Source organism: Cryptotermes secundus, unplaced genomic scaffold, assembly GCF_002891405.2.
Source record: "Cryptotermes secundus unplaced genomic scaffold, Csec_1.0 scaffold900, whole genome shotgun sequence".
NCBI classification, from domain to species: domain Eukaryota; kingdom Metazoa; phylum Arthropoda; class Insecta; order Blattodea; family Kalotermitidae; genus Cryptotermes; species Cryptotermes secundus.
Genome location: NW_019741305.1, coordinates 96,798 through 118,062, shown reverse-complemented (window position 1 = coordinate 118,062; position 21,265 = coordinate 96,798). Strand labels below are relative to the sequence as shown.

The window sequence follows — 21,265 nt, the reverse complement described above, 5'->3', positions numbered from 1 at the left end:
CAGATGATCTAGTTGTATCCCACTCTTCTGTCCCCCTTCAAACTTTTTTGGGAGGCCCGTTCTTTTACCTTACCGGGTCCTCCTCTTACTGGAGTTTCCTTTTCCGTTTTGGAGGGGGTCTACCCCTCCATAAGTTCCAATCCTTGTGTTGCCGTAGGCTGACAGAAGATCCGACCATTCCCTTCGCGATCTTCACGCTGACAATCTCATAGATGGTCTTCTTACAAATTCTCCCTTCTAGGTGCGATCGCTGTCCTGATCTACACCCTCCGATGACGTCCTTGGTTGTCACCTTTTCCGTCTGGCATCCGAAGGTTCCCTGGGGAGTTTCCTTCTTGAAGGCATTTCTCCAACATCGTGCTACTGTCATGCGACAGGATGTCTTCCTGCAGGTGGCAGCCAGCTTCATCCGGGATTCATAGTCTCCTCGGGTCCAAGTTTTTCTGACAATTTTCCTTCGATGCCATGCCACTGTTGCATGGCGGAACACCTTCCTGCGAACGACGGCCAATTTGTTCTGGGGTCCGCAATTTTTCCATGTCGAAACTTTCTTTTGTCGCTTGTTTCGGTCCCTAAGCCTTTTCTTCTTCTTCTTCTTCTTCTTCTTCTTCGGTTCTCTGACCGGTATTACTTCGGTGTCTTCTATGGGTACCTCTTGTAATTCTGCCGCCTCAGGTTTCATGTCCACTGGGGCCGGCTTTTCTTCTTCTAGATGTGCCTCCATCTCTTGGCAGGCTATCGTCTCTCCAACCGGTATTATTTTGGGGACCTCTTCTTGTTGTGCCTTTCTTGCTCGGCAGGCCAATGTCTCATTGTCTTCGTTAGGAATCGACTGTCGGTTAACTACAACCGCTCTTCCTCTTGGATTTTTCTGTTGCATCCTGGCAGGCTGTCGTCTCTTCCTGCCAGGCATTGAAGTCGGCGTCTAATTTTGTCAGCATGACGTCGATTTGTTTTTGGTTGACGTCTAATTTTGTCAGGAAATCTTCTCTGTCTTTTTTCCGATTGGCATCTGCTTTCACTTCGTTTGCCCTAATCTCGTTCAGCATTTCTTCCTTCTCCGCCTTCCTTTCTTCCTTCTCGATTTTTCTATCGGCCTCTGCCTTCGCCAGCATTTCGATTATTCGCTGTATCTCCATGTTCTTTTCGCGTGTATAAGTTCGTATCCCACTTCTGACACCAGTTTGTCACGTATTGGGTGTATAACGCGACAAATAACTTCACGCCATATTGAATATAGCGAATTTTATTTCACATTTGCACTTACAATCACCCAGATTACAATCTGACAACTACTGCCATCGGCAGTATCACAAATACTACACTGCAGATGCCAGAATACAACTGACTGGTTGCTTGTTAACTCGTAACTGATGCCTTGAGAACTCGTAGGCTTGCTCGGAACTGAGAACTGTGAATAGACTTTGCTGCTCCTTATGTAGCCTTGATCCGGACAACACAGAACACGGCTACGTAATAGGCACCCTTGTTGCCTGGCGCCGTGTTGCTAGCAACACTGTCCGGAGTTGTTTACTGCTGCCTAGCAACTGCGGTTTCCCTTGATGACGTCACCGCTGTTGACTCGTGTTGCATACCTACCAGGATGCTGGGACTCGGCTAACTTCGGCTCCGCTCGGTGCATCACCGCTGGCGGGGGGTAGGAGGGGAGGGAGGATGTTGACCTGCCTATTACCATTGCGCAACACATCACAATATATATGATAAACTTTTCAAAAAGGAAATATGCAGTATAAATATAGATCTTTGAAAATATGATGCTTATTCATAAAACAGACAAAATATGCATTTATATACACCATCAAACCATGTCCAAAATTTAAGAAATGGAGTAATTCATACATATATCTAAATGAGCATACTTCCTGGTAGCAAGAATGAAATATGCATTTGCATTAAAATCTGGTCCCTACTAATCACCCAATCCAAAACCCCATTCCATAGTCACCCCAACACACGACAATATATTCATATATAGTTTAACTCTCTTGGCTTGGGATCTGCTGATGCAACTGCAGTAAACTTCAGGTTATTTGGGCATAGATTATCCAGTTCCTGGCTTATCTGCGAACCTCTGTCTGCCTGGCTAATCTGTCTGTATGCATGAGAGACCTTACAATGAGCTGGAGAATTTTATGACAAACTGTCAGGCCACTTCAATTTTTATTTTAGATTGCACAATTTTATGAACACTTAACTTAAAGAAATGAAGAAATTCAGTATTCCTACTTGTCCAGTTACAGAAAAGCTGACATGAATACCGTACACATCTCTATTCCTGCTTTATATACATATCAGCTGAGTGCGTCCGGCAGAATATAAGGAAAACAATTCATACTTCTCAGAGCAAGAACAAGTAGGGACTGTTAAAACAGATAGCATAAAACATTATAAAGTTTATCACATCTCATCTTCTACAGGACCTACCAGATACAACCCATGTCCAGTACATTCCAGTAGTAACTTTGTGCAGGCTATGAAGTGACTCCATATATAGAGTAAACTATACTTCTTTCATCTCTGCTATGGGGACCAAGTCACCCCAGCTACCTCAAAGTGGTCATCCCTAGAAACAGAGGGCTGGACTAGCGGACTAAGGGTGGTGGTGCCCTTGGGATATGAGGTGACATCCCCCAACATGTGGGCCTCTGTGGGGTGGGGGCAGCAATTATAAAAAAGGACTATTGTAAGAGTCCCTGAAGATATTCAGCAACTCTACCTACAATGGGACAGGATGGGACAAGCCCAGAGACCTCTGGATGGTCTTGCCCAACACAGCATGGCGGAATTTCTGGATTCACTGTGGCCATAAGGATGTTCACATAGCTTGTCTAGGGAAGAACGGCCTTGGACAAGAAAAAATGTAGACTGGAAATGGGGTTGCCAACTGGCCATTGTATACTGAGATGCCAACTACACACATTATGGGCCTCCTAGAAAGTGACACATGCGAGATATATGGACAGCAGAAGGAATCCTCCCCTCATATCCTTCATCCAGGCCACACTTTGGCTAGGTATAGATTGGAGATTTTTAGCTCTGCATGATTACAGATGACAGACATCAGGAGCTCAACAGGATAGTTCCAGCTTAAGCTAATTGAAAAGTGTTTAAGTGAAACTTATACTAAAGTTTGTGTATGTAAACATTTGTCTGATATTTAATCCCATTCAAAGCAGTCTGAAAACAGCAGATGCTTTATTGCCTTTGCTTTAGAATATGTCACTACGAAGGTCCAGGAAAACTAGGTTGAACTAAAATTAAATGGGACATATTATCTGCTGGTTGCTTGGTAGTGGCTTCCAATTGTGCATGTTCCACTTCCCCTGGGTACCTGAACTATCCCCAGAATTTCTCTGACTGCAGGATGGTGATGAGAATATTTGGACTGAAGATGGACAGAATCATAGAAGTTTAGAAAAAACTGCATAATAGGGAGCTTCAAAACTTGTACTACTTAACAAATACAATTAAAATAAAAAGCCAAGGTGGATTAGATGAGCAAGACATGCATGGCGCCAAAGCAGAATGCATATAGGATTTTAATGGGAAAGCCAGAAGGAAAAAGACCACTATGAAGACCCAGATATAGATGGGAGGATAATAATGAAATGAATCATACAGAGTATGATGGGATGGCAATGACTGGATGCATCTAGTTTAAGACAGGGACCAGTGCAAGGCTCTTGCGAACATGGCAATGAACCTTTGAGTTCCATAAAATGTTGGCACTTCTCATGTAATTGACTGACTTCTGGCTTCCCAAGGACTCAGCTCCATGAGTTTGTTAGTTAGTCAAATAAGCATATACCTTCCTGTGTAGATCCACTACCCTTTCCCACCAATTCTGACTCACTGCAGTCTTGCAAGATGTGTCTCATGCACCAAATACAAGCACACATGTATCTTGCACACAGTGTGGAAGATTTCTTTTGCACAAGTTCAGACAAAGACATTTCAGCTTGTGGTCCGGGTTTTGGCATCACACAGTGTCTCAAATACATAAAAATATTTCTTAGGAACATACTTTCTGTCCTTACGGCCCTAAACAATAGAAGCAGCAGGTTCCTTCAAAATGTTGCAAACCATTTACAACACTACACAGCGTCATGACCAAAAATTTTCACCGCTCTCAAAACCTTAAATCTTGTACAAGGACCTATTTGCTAAACTCTGATGTGTGCACTGCATTCTACTCACTTGTTATCAGAGTTCATTATTGTGTACAGCAATAATGGGCAGGGAGAGGGAGGTCCTTCCCGCACCAATTGAATCACATCCTGTAATTCCTGCAACTCGACTTCTGAATCTGATGCTTTATGACTACAGCCAACCTGTTATAATGTAACAATAGTAAAGGTGTACAATTACATCCTGTGTATGATTCAGGTTCTCCTGTCTCATCTAATTTGTAAGAGAAAATGACACAAACATTTTACTCTCATTAGTACAATTCAACCAAAAGAAAAAGGTAAAATATTTGCATAGTCATATTGAAAGCATAATTCACACGCCTTGCTGCCTGTAGTAGCATATCACTGCTATCTACTTCATATAACATTTTATTAAATATTCTTCTCTCAAGGTTAAGTCCATACATAGATGAAATTATTGGGGAACATCAGTGTGGGTTTCAACATAACAGATTAACTACTGATCAGATCTTTAGCATTCATCAGACACTGGAGAAAAAATGGGAGTACAATGAGACAGTACATCAGCTATTCACAGATTTCAGACTCTGGAGAATCAGAGAGCATCCAGTAAGAGAAACTGGCTCAGGATTGGCTCAGTAAGATAACCCATGAATCACAAGGAGGCCTAATATTGAAAAGGACGATACTGATAAAACATCTTGTTAGATTTGGGATTCTCATGGCAGTGACTGCAAAGAGTGTGGTATTCTGGGGGTAGTAATGCCATAAAGTACAGAGACAGCCCAACAACTATGTCTGAACTACATGGTGTTGCAATTCAGGGGACCACTTTCATGTAAACATCTTCACTAAATAATCTCCATACATGCACTGGCAAAACATATGATGGTGTATGCAAGGTAATTTACTTTATAAAAATATATTTTATCATCAACTAACTTGTAAAAGTCATAGCACCTGCATTAGCAAATGCCTTATTTCAGGATAATTCTCTGACATTTGGTATTACCTTGTATAATGCAGTGTTGACAACAGGGTCTCCACTGGTTGTTCAAAACATCAGATATGTTCAATTTTACCTTCTCATTGGTCCCAGTAACAATACTGTCTCTGCAATAATTCTCTTCTTCTTCTCCTTCCCCTTCCTCCTCTTCCTCCTCCTCCTCCTCATCTTCCAGTCTCATGGTTCCTCCAATTTCAAAGTCAAACCAATTCTGCAACACCTACAAGTAAACAATATACAAACTCATATCCACTGTACATTAAACATTGCTGTAGACTGAATACACAAGAAGATGCTGTATCTCCACTCCTTTTCAACTTTGCTTTAGAATACACCTTTAGGAAGGTCCAGGAAAACCAGGTGGGCCTGAAAATAAATGGGACACATCAGTTGCTGCTCTATGCTGATGATTTGAATCGACTGGGTGATAACATAGAGACCATAAAGAAAAACATAGGAATTTTAATTAATGCTAGTAAGAAAGCTGGTCTAGAAGTAAACATAGAGAAAACTACATATATGCTGCTGTCTTGTCACCAGAATGCAGGGCAAAATCATGACATAATGATAGCTAACATATGTCTGGAAAATGTGGCACAGTTCAAATATTTGGAAACAATAGTAATAAATCAAAATTTTATTCAGGAGGAAATTAAAAGGAGACTGAATATGGGTTATGCTTGCTATTATTCAGTCCAGAATCTTCTGTCTGCTTGTCTGCTATTTAAAAACATAAGAATCAGAATATACAAAGCTACATTTTTGCCTGTGGTTCTGTATAGGCATGGAACTTGGTCTCTGACATTAAGGGAGGAATACAGACTGAGGGTGTCTGAGAACAGGGTACTGAGGAGAATATTTTGACTGAAGATGGATAAAATCATAGAAGTTTAGAGAAAACTGCATAATGATGAGCTTCATAACTTCTACTATTTGCCAAATATAATTAAAATGATCAAGTCAAGATGGATGACATGGGAAAACATGTAGCATGCATGGGGATGAAGAGGAATGCATATAGGACTTTAGTGGGAAAGGCACCACTAGGAAGACAAAGATGTAGGTGGGTGGATAATGCTGAAATGGATCTTGGAGAGACAGGTTGGGGTGGTATGAACTGGACTGATCTGGCTCAGGATAGGGACCAGTGGAGAGCTGTTGTGAACACGGTAATGAACCTTCGGGTTCCATAAAATGTTGACAGTTCTCATGTAATTGAGCGACAGGTGGCTTCCCAAGGACTCAGTTCCATGTAGTTAGTTACAGACTGAGTAGGTCCATGTAGTTAGTTACAGACTGAGTACAACATGTCTGTGATACTATTGCTGTTTGGGACACTATTATTCAGGACTCTGCTATCTATAAACTGCTAAAATCATTTCAGAGAAAATTTCCATTTTGTGTTTCAACATACATATACAGGATTCTCTTGCATTTTTAAGATATCAGAGGGTATTTGTAGGTCCCCTGTGCAAGGATATACTTATTAGTGAATCCCAAGCAAGAAAACAACACAAGTGCTGGAGTGTTCAGGCAGATACTGCATACAGACATACAAAAGAATTTCAGAAAACCACATATTCATACTTAGGGACAAATATAATTATTCCTGGGTTTAATTAATTAAGCACCATGCTATGAAGACAAATGGGAGAGTGGAGATATAGCTCCACAATTGTTAGCCTCAGCACTAGATGTAGATGAATGAACAGCATCATGCCCCTGCTACTTTACCTTGGGCAAAGGAGCACCTAATGTCCATTGTCTGGTGAGCGACTGAATTTATTTCTCCATGACAAAAGCACTTACATTCTAATCTATGTTTTCCTATCACAGTATCCTTGGGACTTTATACAGCGAGCATAACAAACACATCACTGTGCGAAGCATTTCCTATGTCAACTGTTTCAAATTTGGCAAGTGTTTCCTGCAATTCTGATCAAATCATGGTGGCATCATTAAATCGCCTTCCTATTAATGACATCTTGAGTTTTGGGTAAAAAAAAGTCACACCGTGCTGAATGTGGTGAGCAGGGAGGGTGTGAAATGACAATAACATTGTTTTTAGCCAGAATTTCACAAACAGACAAAGCAGAGTGAGCACCATTGTGAAGAAACCGTTGTCCTGAATGCTAATTTTCAAGTAATTTCGCTGCACATTTTTTTCAGACACCAAAATGTGTCAATGCTGTCAGGATGGTTTATAGTTCGTGCTTGTTGAACAGTTCATAATGAAGACTTATTGAATGTTGAAAAAAGCAGATTTCAGCATACTTGTCTTTTTTTTTTTTTCTGTGGTGGAGATAATGGGTTCTTCCACTGAGGCGACTGTTGCTTCATTTCTGGGTTGTACTTGCACCTGCACACGTGAACCCAAGTCTCACCATCTATAACTATCTCTGAAAGGTATTCTGGCCCTCTTTCAGGCCTCCCTTGAAGGTCACAGCACATGGCGATACAATTCGCCTTCTACTTCTCACTCAGCAGGTAGAGCACAAATTCAGATTGTCTTTCAAAATGCTCTGAACTGATACAAATGAAATTCCCAATATGTTATCAACTTCAGGGAAGCATCTGGAATATTCAACAGAGGTCACACAGCTTACGAACTAGGAAAACCACTTCAAAACCTGTGTCCTTCATATTCTTCTCACTGTCTGATCTCCAAAACATACTTCCAACATTCAAAAGTTTATGTAGCATTTTCCCCCCTTTTAAAGCAAAATTTTATATAGACATGCTGTTATTTTGAGTCTGCCACTTCTGGGTATGCAAAAACCACAGGTGGAACAACACATACTTGTAGTTAACAAGACATTACTCAACAATCACACATGCTACACTATTCCAGTAGGAAATGACAGTGACTCTAGTCTAGGAGCAGTGGTGTCATCTTGCGGTGAGTCCAGATATTATTTCGTGGCACCTTGTATAGGAGGCTAAATGCACCCCAGAGCCAACATGGACACTATGAAGAAGCAATTACAATCTTAATAGTTTGCATCCTGTTGTGTGTCTCGAATGAGACATAAATTTGAATTAAATCCAAAAAACACAATAAGGATCCTTATTTAGTAAACTGAATGGTAACTGGATGCAGTTCAGCATCTTGAAGCCGAACACTGTATGCCTGATGATGGCCTGATATAGGGGCTGAAATATGTCACGTCCGTAAAAGCCTTAATAAAACAAATATTGATACAGTAGTGTCTTATTTGTTTATAAAATACAGAGTGCTGCTGTGTAGATGGTACATTCTTGTATGTTTTGTATCTTACTATGAAGAAGAGATAATGTCTTGCGCCTGTTGAAAATGGAACCCCAACTTTTCAGCTGTCCAGCCTGTAACTTCACTGCTATACCCACTGAGCCATTTATTCATTAAAACAGAGAGGTTAATTTTTCATCCTAATCAATTTTCTTAAAATTGTCACATGTTGGGCAGGTCACGCGACAAATAACTTTATGCGGTCTTGGATCTAGTGAATTTATTGAACACTCACAATTACAATTACTGTTATCAGCAGTATCACAAATACATCCATTGCTCTTGGCGACAGCTAGATTTCTGCTGCACTCAGCAACTTCACGATCCACACTGTGTCACTCCTGATCACACACTCTCCTCACATCCTGCAGAGCCAGCTTTTTATATCGTTCCCTCTTGCCTCGTGTTACAGCAGTGTCCCCTGTTACATCACAGTGGGAAGTGCTGTTACGTCACCACGGGGTGGGGGGGGCGGAGTGTTGACTGGCCTGTTACCATAGCAGCAGCAGTGCTCCGATGCTGTTATGTCACCGCGGGGAAGGGGGGGGGGTGTCCTGCATAGCGCAAATATGTCACAATATATTAACATGTGTTCAAACTCCAGCTGAATCAGACAGCAAAATCATTTTTCAGAGTACAGAAACAAAATGTACGTGTATAAAAAGACTGATTTCAAAGGACAAGAAATCCGCATTTGAGGTTCTCATAGCAGTGACAAAGAGTACTATCTTCTGGGGGTGTTTACTGACATTCTGGAGGGGCACACTACTTCCAGCTTCAGGTCTGCTTACTTGGTTGACTTACTTTTTGACCCTGTAGATGGAAGCATTATGTTCCTCCAAAATGCCAATAAACTTCAACCAGAATACATTGGGTCATAACCCAGAGGAGAGTACTGGTATCCTTTGACCCCTCCTAAAGTCACTAACTTGCAGTGTCGTTACGTCAAAAGCAAGTAGAACAATCAGGCACTAGTGCTGCTTGTTCTGCCACAAGATAACAAAACATTAGAACATCTGTGAGACTACACAGCGTTATATCTTAAAATCAACATCCATCTCAATCTGCCTATTCAGCTACCTTCTGAACAGTCAAACAACAATTATATCTCACAATTTATATCACCTTCTCCATATCTGAAACAGCCCTGAAGTTGCCAGATGTCTTATGACTCATACAAAATCTTACATCCTACTCAATGTTCCAGAACTTTGGAGAAAGTCCTGCCTCCAACTTCAGGACTGAATACATTTATAAACATAGAAAATGCTGATGAATCTTGCCTTCTAGGATGTGATATTTTGAAGGAATGTGCTACTTCCAACTACAGGAAAGGAGACTAAGGCATCACAGTCCCCCTATTTCTTTTTATTGCTAATGGGGTGGGACTAAGTCCCTTGTACTGCAGCCACTTCTGGCCTATTGCACCAGCCACAGGTGATAGGCGAGGGGGGGGGTGATTGTGAAGCAATTGGTGGAATGAAGATTGGCAAGGGAATGAATGATGTATGAGGGGTAGGCCTTCTCGGCACTTGCACCGCGACCTACAGTGGTCTATTGTGTTTTTGGCAGGGGAAACCGAAGCACTCAGAGAAAACCTGCCCCAGCGCCACTTTGTCCGCCACAAATCCCACTTGACCAGACCCGGGATTGAACCCGGGTCGATGTGGTGGGAAGCCAGTGACTAACCACTTGAGCTATGGCGCAGCCACGGTCCCCCTAAATGTTGGTACCAATCTACAAAGTGCATGACATATCCCACAAGACAGCAATCTTCATAGTCATAGCCACAAGAACGTCACATCTTAAAAATGAAATATTGCACCAACAAAACACTCACTGTGATCATAATAAAAGTGAATTCTGGCAACTGCATGACATAACCATTGTGTTATAACTCATGTGATCAAATATGCACCAACTCACAATGTAAAACTTTACATCATGTCTACATCACAGAAGAACTTCTAAATATAAATCTAAATAGTGCTAATGGCTGCAGCTGATAAAAACATTTTAATTGCTATAAAGACACCTAAGTCTGTGATATGTACATCCCAGAGCCCACAGAATGGTACATCAGATGCAAATTGACAGGTGATATGGCACAGCTTGGCAGAATAAAGACAGTGAGGATGTATGCACACTGCACAAATCTTAGGCACATGACGAATAAACTGCTATGGATTCTGAAACATACTTTTCAGTCTATACTGACCCCTCTTACCACATACTCTTTTGGAATTAACAACCTTGTAGCTAGCCATAATTTTTACAATTTATATGCCACAGAAAACTTCTTGCATCCTCACTGTACATTCTCCAAACTCAGCTCAAACAATTTCCAGGTATAGGAATGAGCTGAGTAGATAAGTCCTTTTGTCTACTTTCTTATGTGAATGCAGAGGCAGATTCCAAAACACTGGTTTCCTGTGCAAAATGTCTGAGAGATTTTAGAGGAATACATTGAGGCCCAGCTCCAATTTCATCCCATTTCCTTTTCATGAGCATTCATTTAAATTTTGATCCTTTGCCCAGTAATGGCCCTGTCAATCTTAATTCATTTACAATTCTCTGAAATGTAACATTCTGAAATTTATACAAAAATCCCCTTCTTACATTTCCTGCAGAACCACTTCTCATACAGGTATCATGGATGAACACCTACTGCTCCACTGTGCATCTAACACATGAAACAAGAGAAATTGATAACTGATAGCTTATCACATGGTCAACTGCAGCAGGGGGACATTACAGCATGGGTATTGGGAGATACAAGATCTATATTCCATATATTTACTATGGGTTTACTTGAAATAAGTTGCAGAAATAACAGAAGAGACATGCTTTCCACAGATCCTCACAGATAAGTTTATATCGTCACACATACGTATAAATGACAATAGACAGGGTCTAGCTGGCATCAGATTTATTACACATTTTACCACACAACTTGCGGCTACACTTCACAACTCATTACAACACACAGACTAGTGCTCTCAGTCACGGTCTATACTGTGCTGCTTGGCAGCAGCTTCTAACAGTGTAGTGTCCTCAACTTCTGTGTCCAATCACTCCTGTCCTCGCTGGCCGGCACCTTCCAGCTGCAGTTCCCAAGATGAATTAACTGGCTTCCATCTGCCGAACTAACTCACAACGCTCTGTCGAATCCTTATGTAGCCTTTGCACAGACTGCATAGGAAACACCTCTCCCAGCAGTTCTTCTGTCGTTGCATCAAATAGCTATTGCACAGACAGCGTAGAGGACACTGCTTCCCAGTTACTCCATTGCTGTGTGTAATGAAGCTGTCACCTAGCAACAGGCATGCCTGCAGAGCCACTCTCTAGCAGCAGCTGTCTCTGTTAACTTCATGATTCTGGCTTTCAGCAGACATGCCACAATATTCAGACACCATGACACATATACAAAGCATAGGAATTAAAATTAACTCAGCAACAATAAAGTAAGCAACTGGGAAACACTGTTCACTCAACACTCAAAATGCCTTGAAGAAGTAACTACTAAAGAAATACAGTACCAATAACCTGTTTAATACTTGCAGACAATTGGATAACAATGGGATCTGAAGATTACTTGAGTTAATTACATACCACGGGCGACAACCTGACCCTCTCAGATTGTAATGAAATCTGATGAGATACAACCCTTCATAGAAGTGAGTTACCATCCTAATAAAACCAAAAACATGTTAAATACCGTATTTACGCATGTATAGGCTGCACATTTTTTGCCAAAAATTCAAGAGGAAAACTGGGGTGCGGCTTATATTCGAAATCACACATCATTTAAAAAAAAATTATATTCATAATTAGTAATACAGGGTGTTCAAAGATCGAGGAAACCGGGGCAGCAGCGTAGAGCGGATGGAACGTTTCTCCGTGACTACTGTGCCCCTCCCCGCTAGAGAGAGTGCAGTCGTGTCGCTGATACCCTTACATCAGTTTCTGTACATGCACACATTAATAAGAATACTGTAAAAAGATAACACAAACTTACCGTGCTTTATAACAGGTGCTGAAAGTGACCCCCTTCTGCCTGCAAACATGCTTTGCATCGCATGAATAAATTATGCGACACTTTCTGAAGTTGGTCCACGGTAATTGAACCATATTACTGTTCATCACTTGACTCGTTACTGTCGATGTCGCTCTCGCTCGAAGTTTCGCTGTCAGGTGATGTCAGCCATACAGCGTCATCTTCAGTCCCGTCCATTGCGTTGGAAATGGATGTGACTTTAAAACTTTTGGAAACCATTTCTTCTGGTATGGTGTTCCATGAAGCCACAATCCACTCACACATTTGACTTAATGAAGGTTTCTTCAATCGTCCAGTCGGCGTCATCTCCGTGGAACCGCATCTCCAGTCCCGGTAAAAGCGCCGCAAATGAGACTTGAAAGGACGGTTTATTGACACGTCAAGTGGTTGTAACATGCCAGTCATCCCCCCTGGTATCACAACCATATCACTTTTCTCCTGCCTCATCTTCACTTTCACATTTTCAGTTAAATGGCTTCGAAAACTGTCAACCACTAACATTGACCGCTGACGTAAAAGTGCGCCTGGGCGCCGAAACCACACTGATTTCAACCAATCCAGATAGAGCTCTTCTGTCATCCATCCTTTTTCTTGAACTCTCACCAAAATTCCCGGTGGAAGCTTTTCTTTCGGCAATGTTTTGCGTTTGAAGATTACAAATGGTGGTAGTTTGTTTCCATCAGCAGTGATACCAAGCATTACGGTACACCGCTGCTTTTCTGCTCCTGCAGTCCGCACATGCACTGTTTTTTCGCCTGCTTTGTTCACTGTACTTTCACCCGGCATTTCAAAGAACACAGGAGTTTCATCAACATTTCCAATAGCTCCCATGGTGTAGTTGTGCGTCTTTCTTAATTTCAGGACATGTTTTTGAAATGCAAGCAGTTTCTCCTGGTATGTGTCGGGAAGGCGCTGCGCTATTGACGTCCGTCGCCGAATTACAAGATCATGTCGGGCCATAAAGCGCCTTGCCCATCCATAACTTCCCTTAAATTCATTACGAGGAATTTTCATTCTGTCCGCTATTTTGAGGCCTTCAAATTGAATCATTTCCACAGACACTGAAAATCCATCCGCCCGTGTATTACACACGTATCGCAAAAGTTTATTTTCAAGTTCTGGAAATTTAGCTTTCTTTCCGCAGAAAGATTGTCGATTTTGTGACGTTTTTTCAAGGGCATCTTTCGTTAGTATCCCTCTTCGCACATTTTTTCGTCAACGTCGAATTTTCTCCTTGCTGCTCAATTTCCGTGTTCTTGTGCGTAACGCACCACTTGAAGTTTAAATTTAGACGTATAACCGGCTCTTACTTGACCCATGTTTCACTCAGAACTAACCAGGCAAGTCAAGTAAAGGCGAAAAGGTTATAACTTTCCCCCGCAATGTCTTTGTTCCAAGTGGTACCGTTATTTTCGCTAGTTGCGAACTTAGGAATGTTAAATGTTGCCAAATCTCGGAATAATTTCCACTCCTGAAATAATATTCCAAGAAAATTATTTTTTCTATAATTTGTCTGAAAATTGTACTGCAGCCTATACACGCACGCGGCCTATACATGCGTAAATACGGTAATAAACTACTTGACTACATTCATCTGTAGTGTATTTAATAAAGGTATCAGCATCTCACACTATGAACTGTTAACTGAATGGACAATAGTGAATAATTAATTGGGAAGGATGTGGAAGTCTTGGCCTGATTTGAAGTACTGCCATGGCATGTGGCTGGAGGGAAAGACGTAAGCCGAGCGAAACCATGAAAAAACTCAATAAAGTTGGTGTGCTGGGTTGAGAAATGAACCAAGAACCTCTTGAATACAAGCCACAAGTGTTACTGCTTGAGCCAACAATGCCTTTAAGTATCTGTCTTTACCCTAGGGACCAATAAAATAGGAAACCTGATCAGTAATTGGCATGTATCTGATGAGCCATCCCTATCAGATCACAGATATATTGGGAGTCTTACAAAGACGACCTAAAGGTAAATCTGGAGACCATCTCGCAAAATATATGCACAATAAAGGATGGTGATCGGTCCACTGACCAGTTGCAACGGGCTATTATCTTGTCCTTTAACTGAAATTGTCCGGCTTGGACCACTTGCGAACCAAGGAGAGTGCCCTGGTGGACTAAACCGCTGAGTGGGCTTAGAATTAAAATGAGACGGATGTTTAATATAGCTAAAAGAACAGGGCAGTGGGACACCTACAGGGAAGCCCTTACCTGTTACAACAAAGAAATAAGGAATGTCAAGCAATCCACCTTGAGGAGGCACTGCTAGAAGATCAATGATGTACCAGGCAGTGCCAGACTCATGAGAATCATGGCAAAACAGGCGACAAACAAGGTCAGCACAATTAAGCTGCCTAATGGGCAGTATACTCAAACAGGAAGAGACTCACTGAATGAATTATTCAGGGTTCACTTTCCTGATTCAAAATTGATTGATAATTTGGACGATGGACAGGGTCAGCAAAACCTGGGCACTTGCCAAAGCAAGACAAACAGGGCAGACTGGAACCTGGCCAAAGTCATAATTAACCAATCAAAAATCAGATGGGCACTGAATACCTTTAGACCATTTAAGTCAGCGAGAACAGATGGAACTGTACTGGCACTTCTGCAGCAAGGGGCAGAACTCTTAGTTCCACACCTGTGCCACATATATGAGTATAGAGCCTGCATGGTATATGGTTTTATCCCCATGGCCTGGAGGCAAGTTAAGGTGACATTTATCCCAAAGCCCGGGAAACTAGATTACACCAAGGGCTGAGGCTTATCGTCCTATCAGCCTGCCGTCTTTCCTGTTGAAAATGATGGAGAAAATAGTGGATAGGCATATCAGGGATGGGGCGTTGAGGACACATCCTCAACACCGAAACCAGCATGCCTACCAAACAGGTAAATCTACCGAAAGTGCAGTAGACAATGTGGTAACGCGCATAGAAAGTACGATTGAACACAAGGATATTGCCTTAGGAGCATTCTTTGACATAGAGGGAGCTTTTGATAGAACCTCATTTCATATAATCATACAGGCCACTGAGAAGCATGGCAGAGAGCCTGCAATATGCAGGTGGATCAGTGTGGAAAGTGATGTGCATGGTATTCTGGGACAGAATGTCGACTTCCTGACCAGAGGTGAGATGGTGAATGCTGAGCGTTACTGTGAAACACTGCAGAAATTGTGACAGGCCATTCAGAACAAGCGGCGCGGGATGCTTAGTGCCGGTATTGTCTTCCTGCATGATAACGCTAGGCCGCACACGGCTCGACAGACAGCAAGTCTCCTGCAGGAGTTCAGTTTGGAGGTGTTTAATCTTCCACCCTACAGCCTGGACCTCACTGCCAGTGATTTCCATCTTTTCCCACACCTCAAGAAATTCCTGTCCGGTGAGCGTCAGCGTTTTGAGAATGACAGAGAGGCAGAGATGGCTGTCACACAGTGGTTCCAATCCCAGGTGGCAGACTTCTATGACACAGGTATTCAAAAGTTGGTCCCAGGGTATGACAAATGTCTCAGTTCTGGTGGCGATTATGTTGAAAAAAAGCTGAACACTTGCTGTATCTGTTGCAATAAATATTTCCATGAAATTGTGTTTTGTTTCTGTAAACGGCCCCAGGGAAACTTACTTTGTGGACGAGCCTTGTAGAACAAGAATTTCTATCTTAAAATTTGATTTTAAAATACTGTGCGCACGCGTGGACTGTGCATATCCATACGGTGTCGCACAGCCACTCGGCTACACTTTAAAGGTCTGCATACGGCGTCGCTAGGCTCTTAAAGGTTGAGGGTATAAATTTTATGGAAGTATGATATTGTAATAGACCATCTGTTTTAAATAACACATGACAGTAAACAATTAAGATGGTCATGAATGCTTTACTTACAGCTCATTTCTTTTTATCCTGTAGAGGAGTATGTTAATTAATAGTTTTCAAATTTTAAGGTTCTTGCTATGAAATGAGTGATAGTATATACTGAATTTTTATTATATATTCTAATTTTTAAATCCTGATAAAATGTATTATATTTGGACTGTTAAATTAAGTATTTGTAGTTATGTGATAGAGATACACTCAACTCTCGATTATCCGGGGGCGGATAAACTGGTTTGCGGCTTAACTGGGGCTTTTTTGAGGCTTATATGTTGTTTAATATTCATTCACTTTTGTTTCACATAGTGAGTTGTAACACTATTTTCGCACTAGTGTGAACCGAGCTCTGCACTTTTTGGTCCCGTTATGCTAACACAATGTTCTAGGGTAAGGGTGAGAGAATGCAAAAATTTGTGGAAAGTTTCAAGGACAGATACACCACCCCAGTTAGTCTCTTTGTATCGATCTTCAAGTGCATTAGCAAAATGTCAGGGTGTAAAAGGAAGCGTGTTGTGATAAGTATTGAATAAAAACTCGTGTGAACCGGGCTTCGAAATGTTAAGAAGTGACGAAATCGTAAGGTCAGTGGGGCTGCAGTCAGAAGAGCGGGAAGAAAGTGAGAATGAGGAAGATGTGGACGCTGCTGCTAGTAAGAAAATATCACATGGTGCTGCTCTTAATCATTTGGAATCCTTACTAGACTATCTTGAGAGTGAAGAGAACAGTTTTTTAAGTGACAAGCTAATATTACATAATCTCCATATGGATATCCGTAAAAAGGAAAATGCCATGAAAAAGCAAACGACAATATTAAATTTTTTTAAGTGTTAAGTGTGAATAGTCGTAAAAAGTGTTGGATGTTGTTGAACACTGTGATTGAAATAACTAATTCATACTTCAGTGTAATGTAAAAAAAAGTATTAAATAGGCCATGAGATGAAATAAAAATGAGGTTGAGTAAATTTAAATACAGGTAGGCCTATAGTATTATGAAGGTACAGTATTACAGTACTGCTTTTAATAAAATTTGTCTTAACTGGGTTTTCGATTAATCGTGATTTCCATCCCCACCATTATCCCGGATAATCGAGAGTTGGGTGTAATTGCATCAAACTTCTATACTGTGAATATGTCTTTTGTATTAATTTATGATTGTGACAACGATAATCATATATCTGCATAAATTTGATCATATTTCAATATTTTATGTACAAATTTTGTACTGTGACTGTATTGCATGTTGATGGGTCCATTGTTTTTTATGTATGTGTTTATGTATTTTGACATGTTCTATATCCTATGGCATGCATGACCTCAAAGGATCTATGGAATTTAAAATAGAATGAAATGTCTACTACATGTTAATTTATAAGACATTTCCAAGATTATTTACTCAAAGAAAAATTGATAAATCCAGTTGACATGCCAAATAACAGCCTCAGCATTCATCTAGAAAAATATGCAAGCAGAATTCATGTGCTTCAAATATCACTCATAAGACAATCACACAGGAGGAGTAGGCATATGTGGGCAGTGCACAGCACTCCACTGCAGCAAGCAGCAACTGTGTAGCATGTAGTGCTTACCCATTTCATGCTGAGTGGTAAATGATATAGCATACAATTTCCTTGCCAAAGGACTTAAGCCTCTAACAGCAAAAATAAAAGTTTTTCAATCACTTATGTGGCTGTATAAGTCTCTCTTCCACTTAAGAAATACAGAAACAGCTTCACAAACCTGAAGGATAACCACATGCCCATGCTGAGCGAGGTACTTCTGCAGAGCAGCCATGGATGATGGGGACAAGTGTAAACGGTACTTGCATGACCTGAAACAGCAGGCAAAGCTAACTAAACCCCATACATGTGACATCTCCACACACTTCACATGCCGCAGCAATTCAGACATAAGAACTTCCCAGATTCTGGAAGAATACCTTCTCCTTGGGCTATCTTACCATATCTAATCACTGTCAGTCCCAAATCATTAGTGTCACAGTAGCAGCATGCAGGTCTGTTGGCACCTTACTATATTATGTGTGTTTTAAGCTTTAAGCAGACGTTTCTCCTAAGTCCAAAAAAAAAAAAAAAAGTGATATGATTCTGAGTCCCCAAGCCCCTCTTCATTAAATATTAACAACAGATTTAAGTTTCACTAACATTCTTTTTAATGAGATACTTGTTAAATGTGAATTAATGTTTGATGAATATACTGCTGTCTGAGTACTGGAGAGTTCCATCTCCAATCTTGGGCAAAAATGAGGTGATGCACATTTCTGATTTTCTGTATTGTGCTACACTATCTCTACAAGCTCCATACATTCACATTACATGCAAGTGTAAGATTTCAAAATGTGTTTTGTTGTAAGTCACATTAAAATGCAGCTGTTCCCTTAACTTCAAATTCTGCTTCCTCAAACTTGGTGTTGATGGACACAGTACACTTCGATATTGGGATGATGACAAGTATTGCAAAGATTATGTAATGGATTTCATCAACGCATTGCTAGGCAATGACTCTGTAAACATGTTCCAACATGCAACAATGGGAGCTGTGTTTTCAGTGGATGAATGTTATAGCTTGTTGCTAGGCAGCAGTCAGCGCACCAATGAGCTAGCTGGATGGTGATCACATGGTAAACCCAACAGAGGCGGCACGCAACAACAGAGGAAGCCGTGTTTTCTGCATGGTCTGTGCCGTGTCTATAGAACGGGTGTTTGCAACTGATGTGCAGGCGGGGTCAAATACCTCCACCGTGACCCTGCGAGTTGTAAGAGGCAACGAAAAGGGAAGTCTCAAATCTGAGACAGTAAAATATGGTCTCAAGTCCCAAGGGACTCAGACCTGTGAAAGACTGCACTGGCAAGACCAGCAGCATATACAAAAGGCAGACCCGTCCTCTCGTCAGAGAGGGTGCCCTATAAAAACAAGACTGTAAATGCCAAACACCAATAAATATCTGGTCATGAGCCCCAGATGGAGCTTGACACCAAGACTTACTGACTGACTGACCGTCAGTCGCAATGTGACTTGGACTTGGAGAAGAGATTAGCTGAGTAGAGAGACCGGAAATAGGCTGGCGATAGAATTGGAGAATTGGGTCCAGTTCTGGAGAACTGGCAGTCCTAGGTGATTGAACAAGAGACAGCAAGATTTCATAGCGATTTCAATTGACAGTTTCTGTTTTAAGATCCCTTGCCAGGAGACAACTAATGGAAACTGAGAATTCTAGTGCATGTGCAATGGTGAACTTGAAAGTGTGTAAATCAACGATAGCACTCTGCTGATTGTAATTAAGAGAGACTGTAACCGAAGTGCCAATAAATCAAAATCTTCTGATTCAGAACCAACAATTATTCATCAGGTGTTCCCCTTCTACGCGTGACAGTAATTATAGTTATGGTGTCAACTGATGTGAGAACTTCCCCATACACAAAAACATTAGGCAACTGTATGGGCTGGCATGCTGATAATGTATTCAGGGGGTGCTCTGTTCAAATTTGGACCAGGACGCCAACTATCCTGACTGAGATCTTTCATGGTTTTCCTCAGTCCATATTAGGCCACATGCATGTCAAAAACCATTCAATTTATCATTTACCTCTCATCTTACCATTTTATGCTATATAGTCCAGTTACAGATGACATCATAAAGTAACCATCCCTAAAAAACCTAAAGCTTGCCATTGTGACATTATGCAGCAATCAATGGTTCTCAGTGGCCCTGAGAGGTGCCTATGCTTATATCGGTATTGCAGTCTATACCTTTGCCAAAAATAAATTTCTATCTGTGCATTAACACAAAGGAAGCCTACACAGTGTACATGGAAAAAATAGAGTACATGCTGGAAACGTTCAAACAGTAGATATTGATGAAATTTAGAGGGGATGTCAGTGTTTGTTTCGTACCTGACAAGCAAATCCCTCTTTAGTTTCAGTTGGACAAGTTGTGATTGAAAGTCTTTGGAGAGAAAAGACAGGTTAACTATTTTTGACAAAGTTTGTCTTTACAGGTAACCTTTGCCACAAATATTTCCTCTCAACAGGAGCAATACAGTGTACTGCCCAATATAATTCTTTTACATAAACAACTGGTAGCTGTCTCACCAGAACTTTTTAAGTTACTGAGATTAGCTCCTGCTGATTAAGTTTCTATTTAACAATTTTCCTTTTAATTTTCAACTCATTAAATATATATAAAAAGGTATAGCTATCCTGTAACAGGCTGNAAGGTTATAAAACCACCATTTAAGATCATTTTAGTGAAAGTTTCATCCTTCAAGGCGTACCATTCACTGCTGAAATACTAAACAACCTGCTTCCATGGCCGAGATACAGGGCGCCCATATTATAAGGTAAGGTTATAAAACCACCATTTAAGATCATTTTAGTGAAAGTTTCATGTTCCTATCTCATATAATTTAAGAACAATGATGAATAAATCATTTTCGAGCAAAATTTAAATGGCCGGCTGAATATATTACCGCCGGAGAGACGGCCGCGGAATTTAAATCACCGCGCAAAAGGGTTAAATATAAATAAAAAGGTATAGCTATCCTGTAACAGGCTGTCAAGGCTCCCACATTTTCTAAACAACTGGCTCACAGGTGACAGTGACATAAGCCTTACATACCAGCTGCCCTTTAACCCCAGGAAGATTCCTGGTACTCATTTCTGCCAGAGGCTGAGTCGACCCCAGGGCCACAGTACAGAGGGAACGATTAGGTCAAGTGAAAAATCCAACGGACTCATCAGGATCGAACTTGTGACCTTCCAGCTTGAAGAATAGTACAACCAACTACAATACCATGTGCCCATTGTTATTATATTGTGACATGTTGCGCAAAGCCGAGCCCCCCCCCCACACCAGCAGTGACGCGGCGG

General features: G+C 41.1%; 1 protein-coding gene across 5 annotated transcripts in view; it reads right to left on the bottom strand.

Moving 5' to 3' along the window:
• The window catches only part of LOC111872722 (TAF5-like RNA polymerase II p300/CBP-associated factor-associated factor 65 kDa subunit 5L), a 39,692-nt gene that overhangs the window by 13,568 nt on the left and 4,859 nt on the right, over window positions 1-21,265 (bottom strand). For all 5 annotated transcript variants that reach the window (XM_023866877.2, XM_033754811.1, XM_023866874.2 and 2 more), the window contains exons 4-6: window positions 18,119-18,209; window positions 5,255-5,398; window positions 4,219-4,352 (exon numbers count right to left, since the gene is read on the bottom strand). In XM_023866877.2, the coding sequence (XP_023722645.1) occupies window positions 4,219-4,352; window positions 5,255-5,398; window positions 18,119-18,209 (369 nt within the window). The remainder of the gene's footprint in view (window positions 1-4,218; window positions 4,353-5,254; window positions 5,399-18,118; window positions 18,210-21,265) is intronic.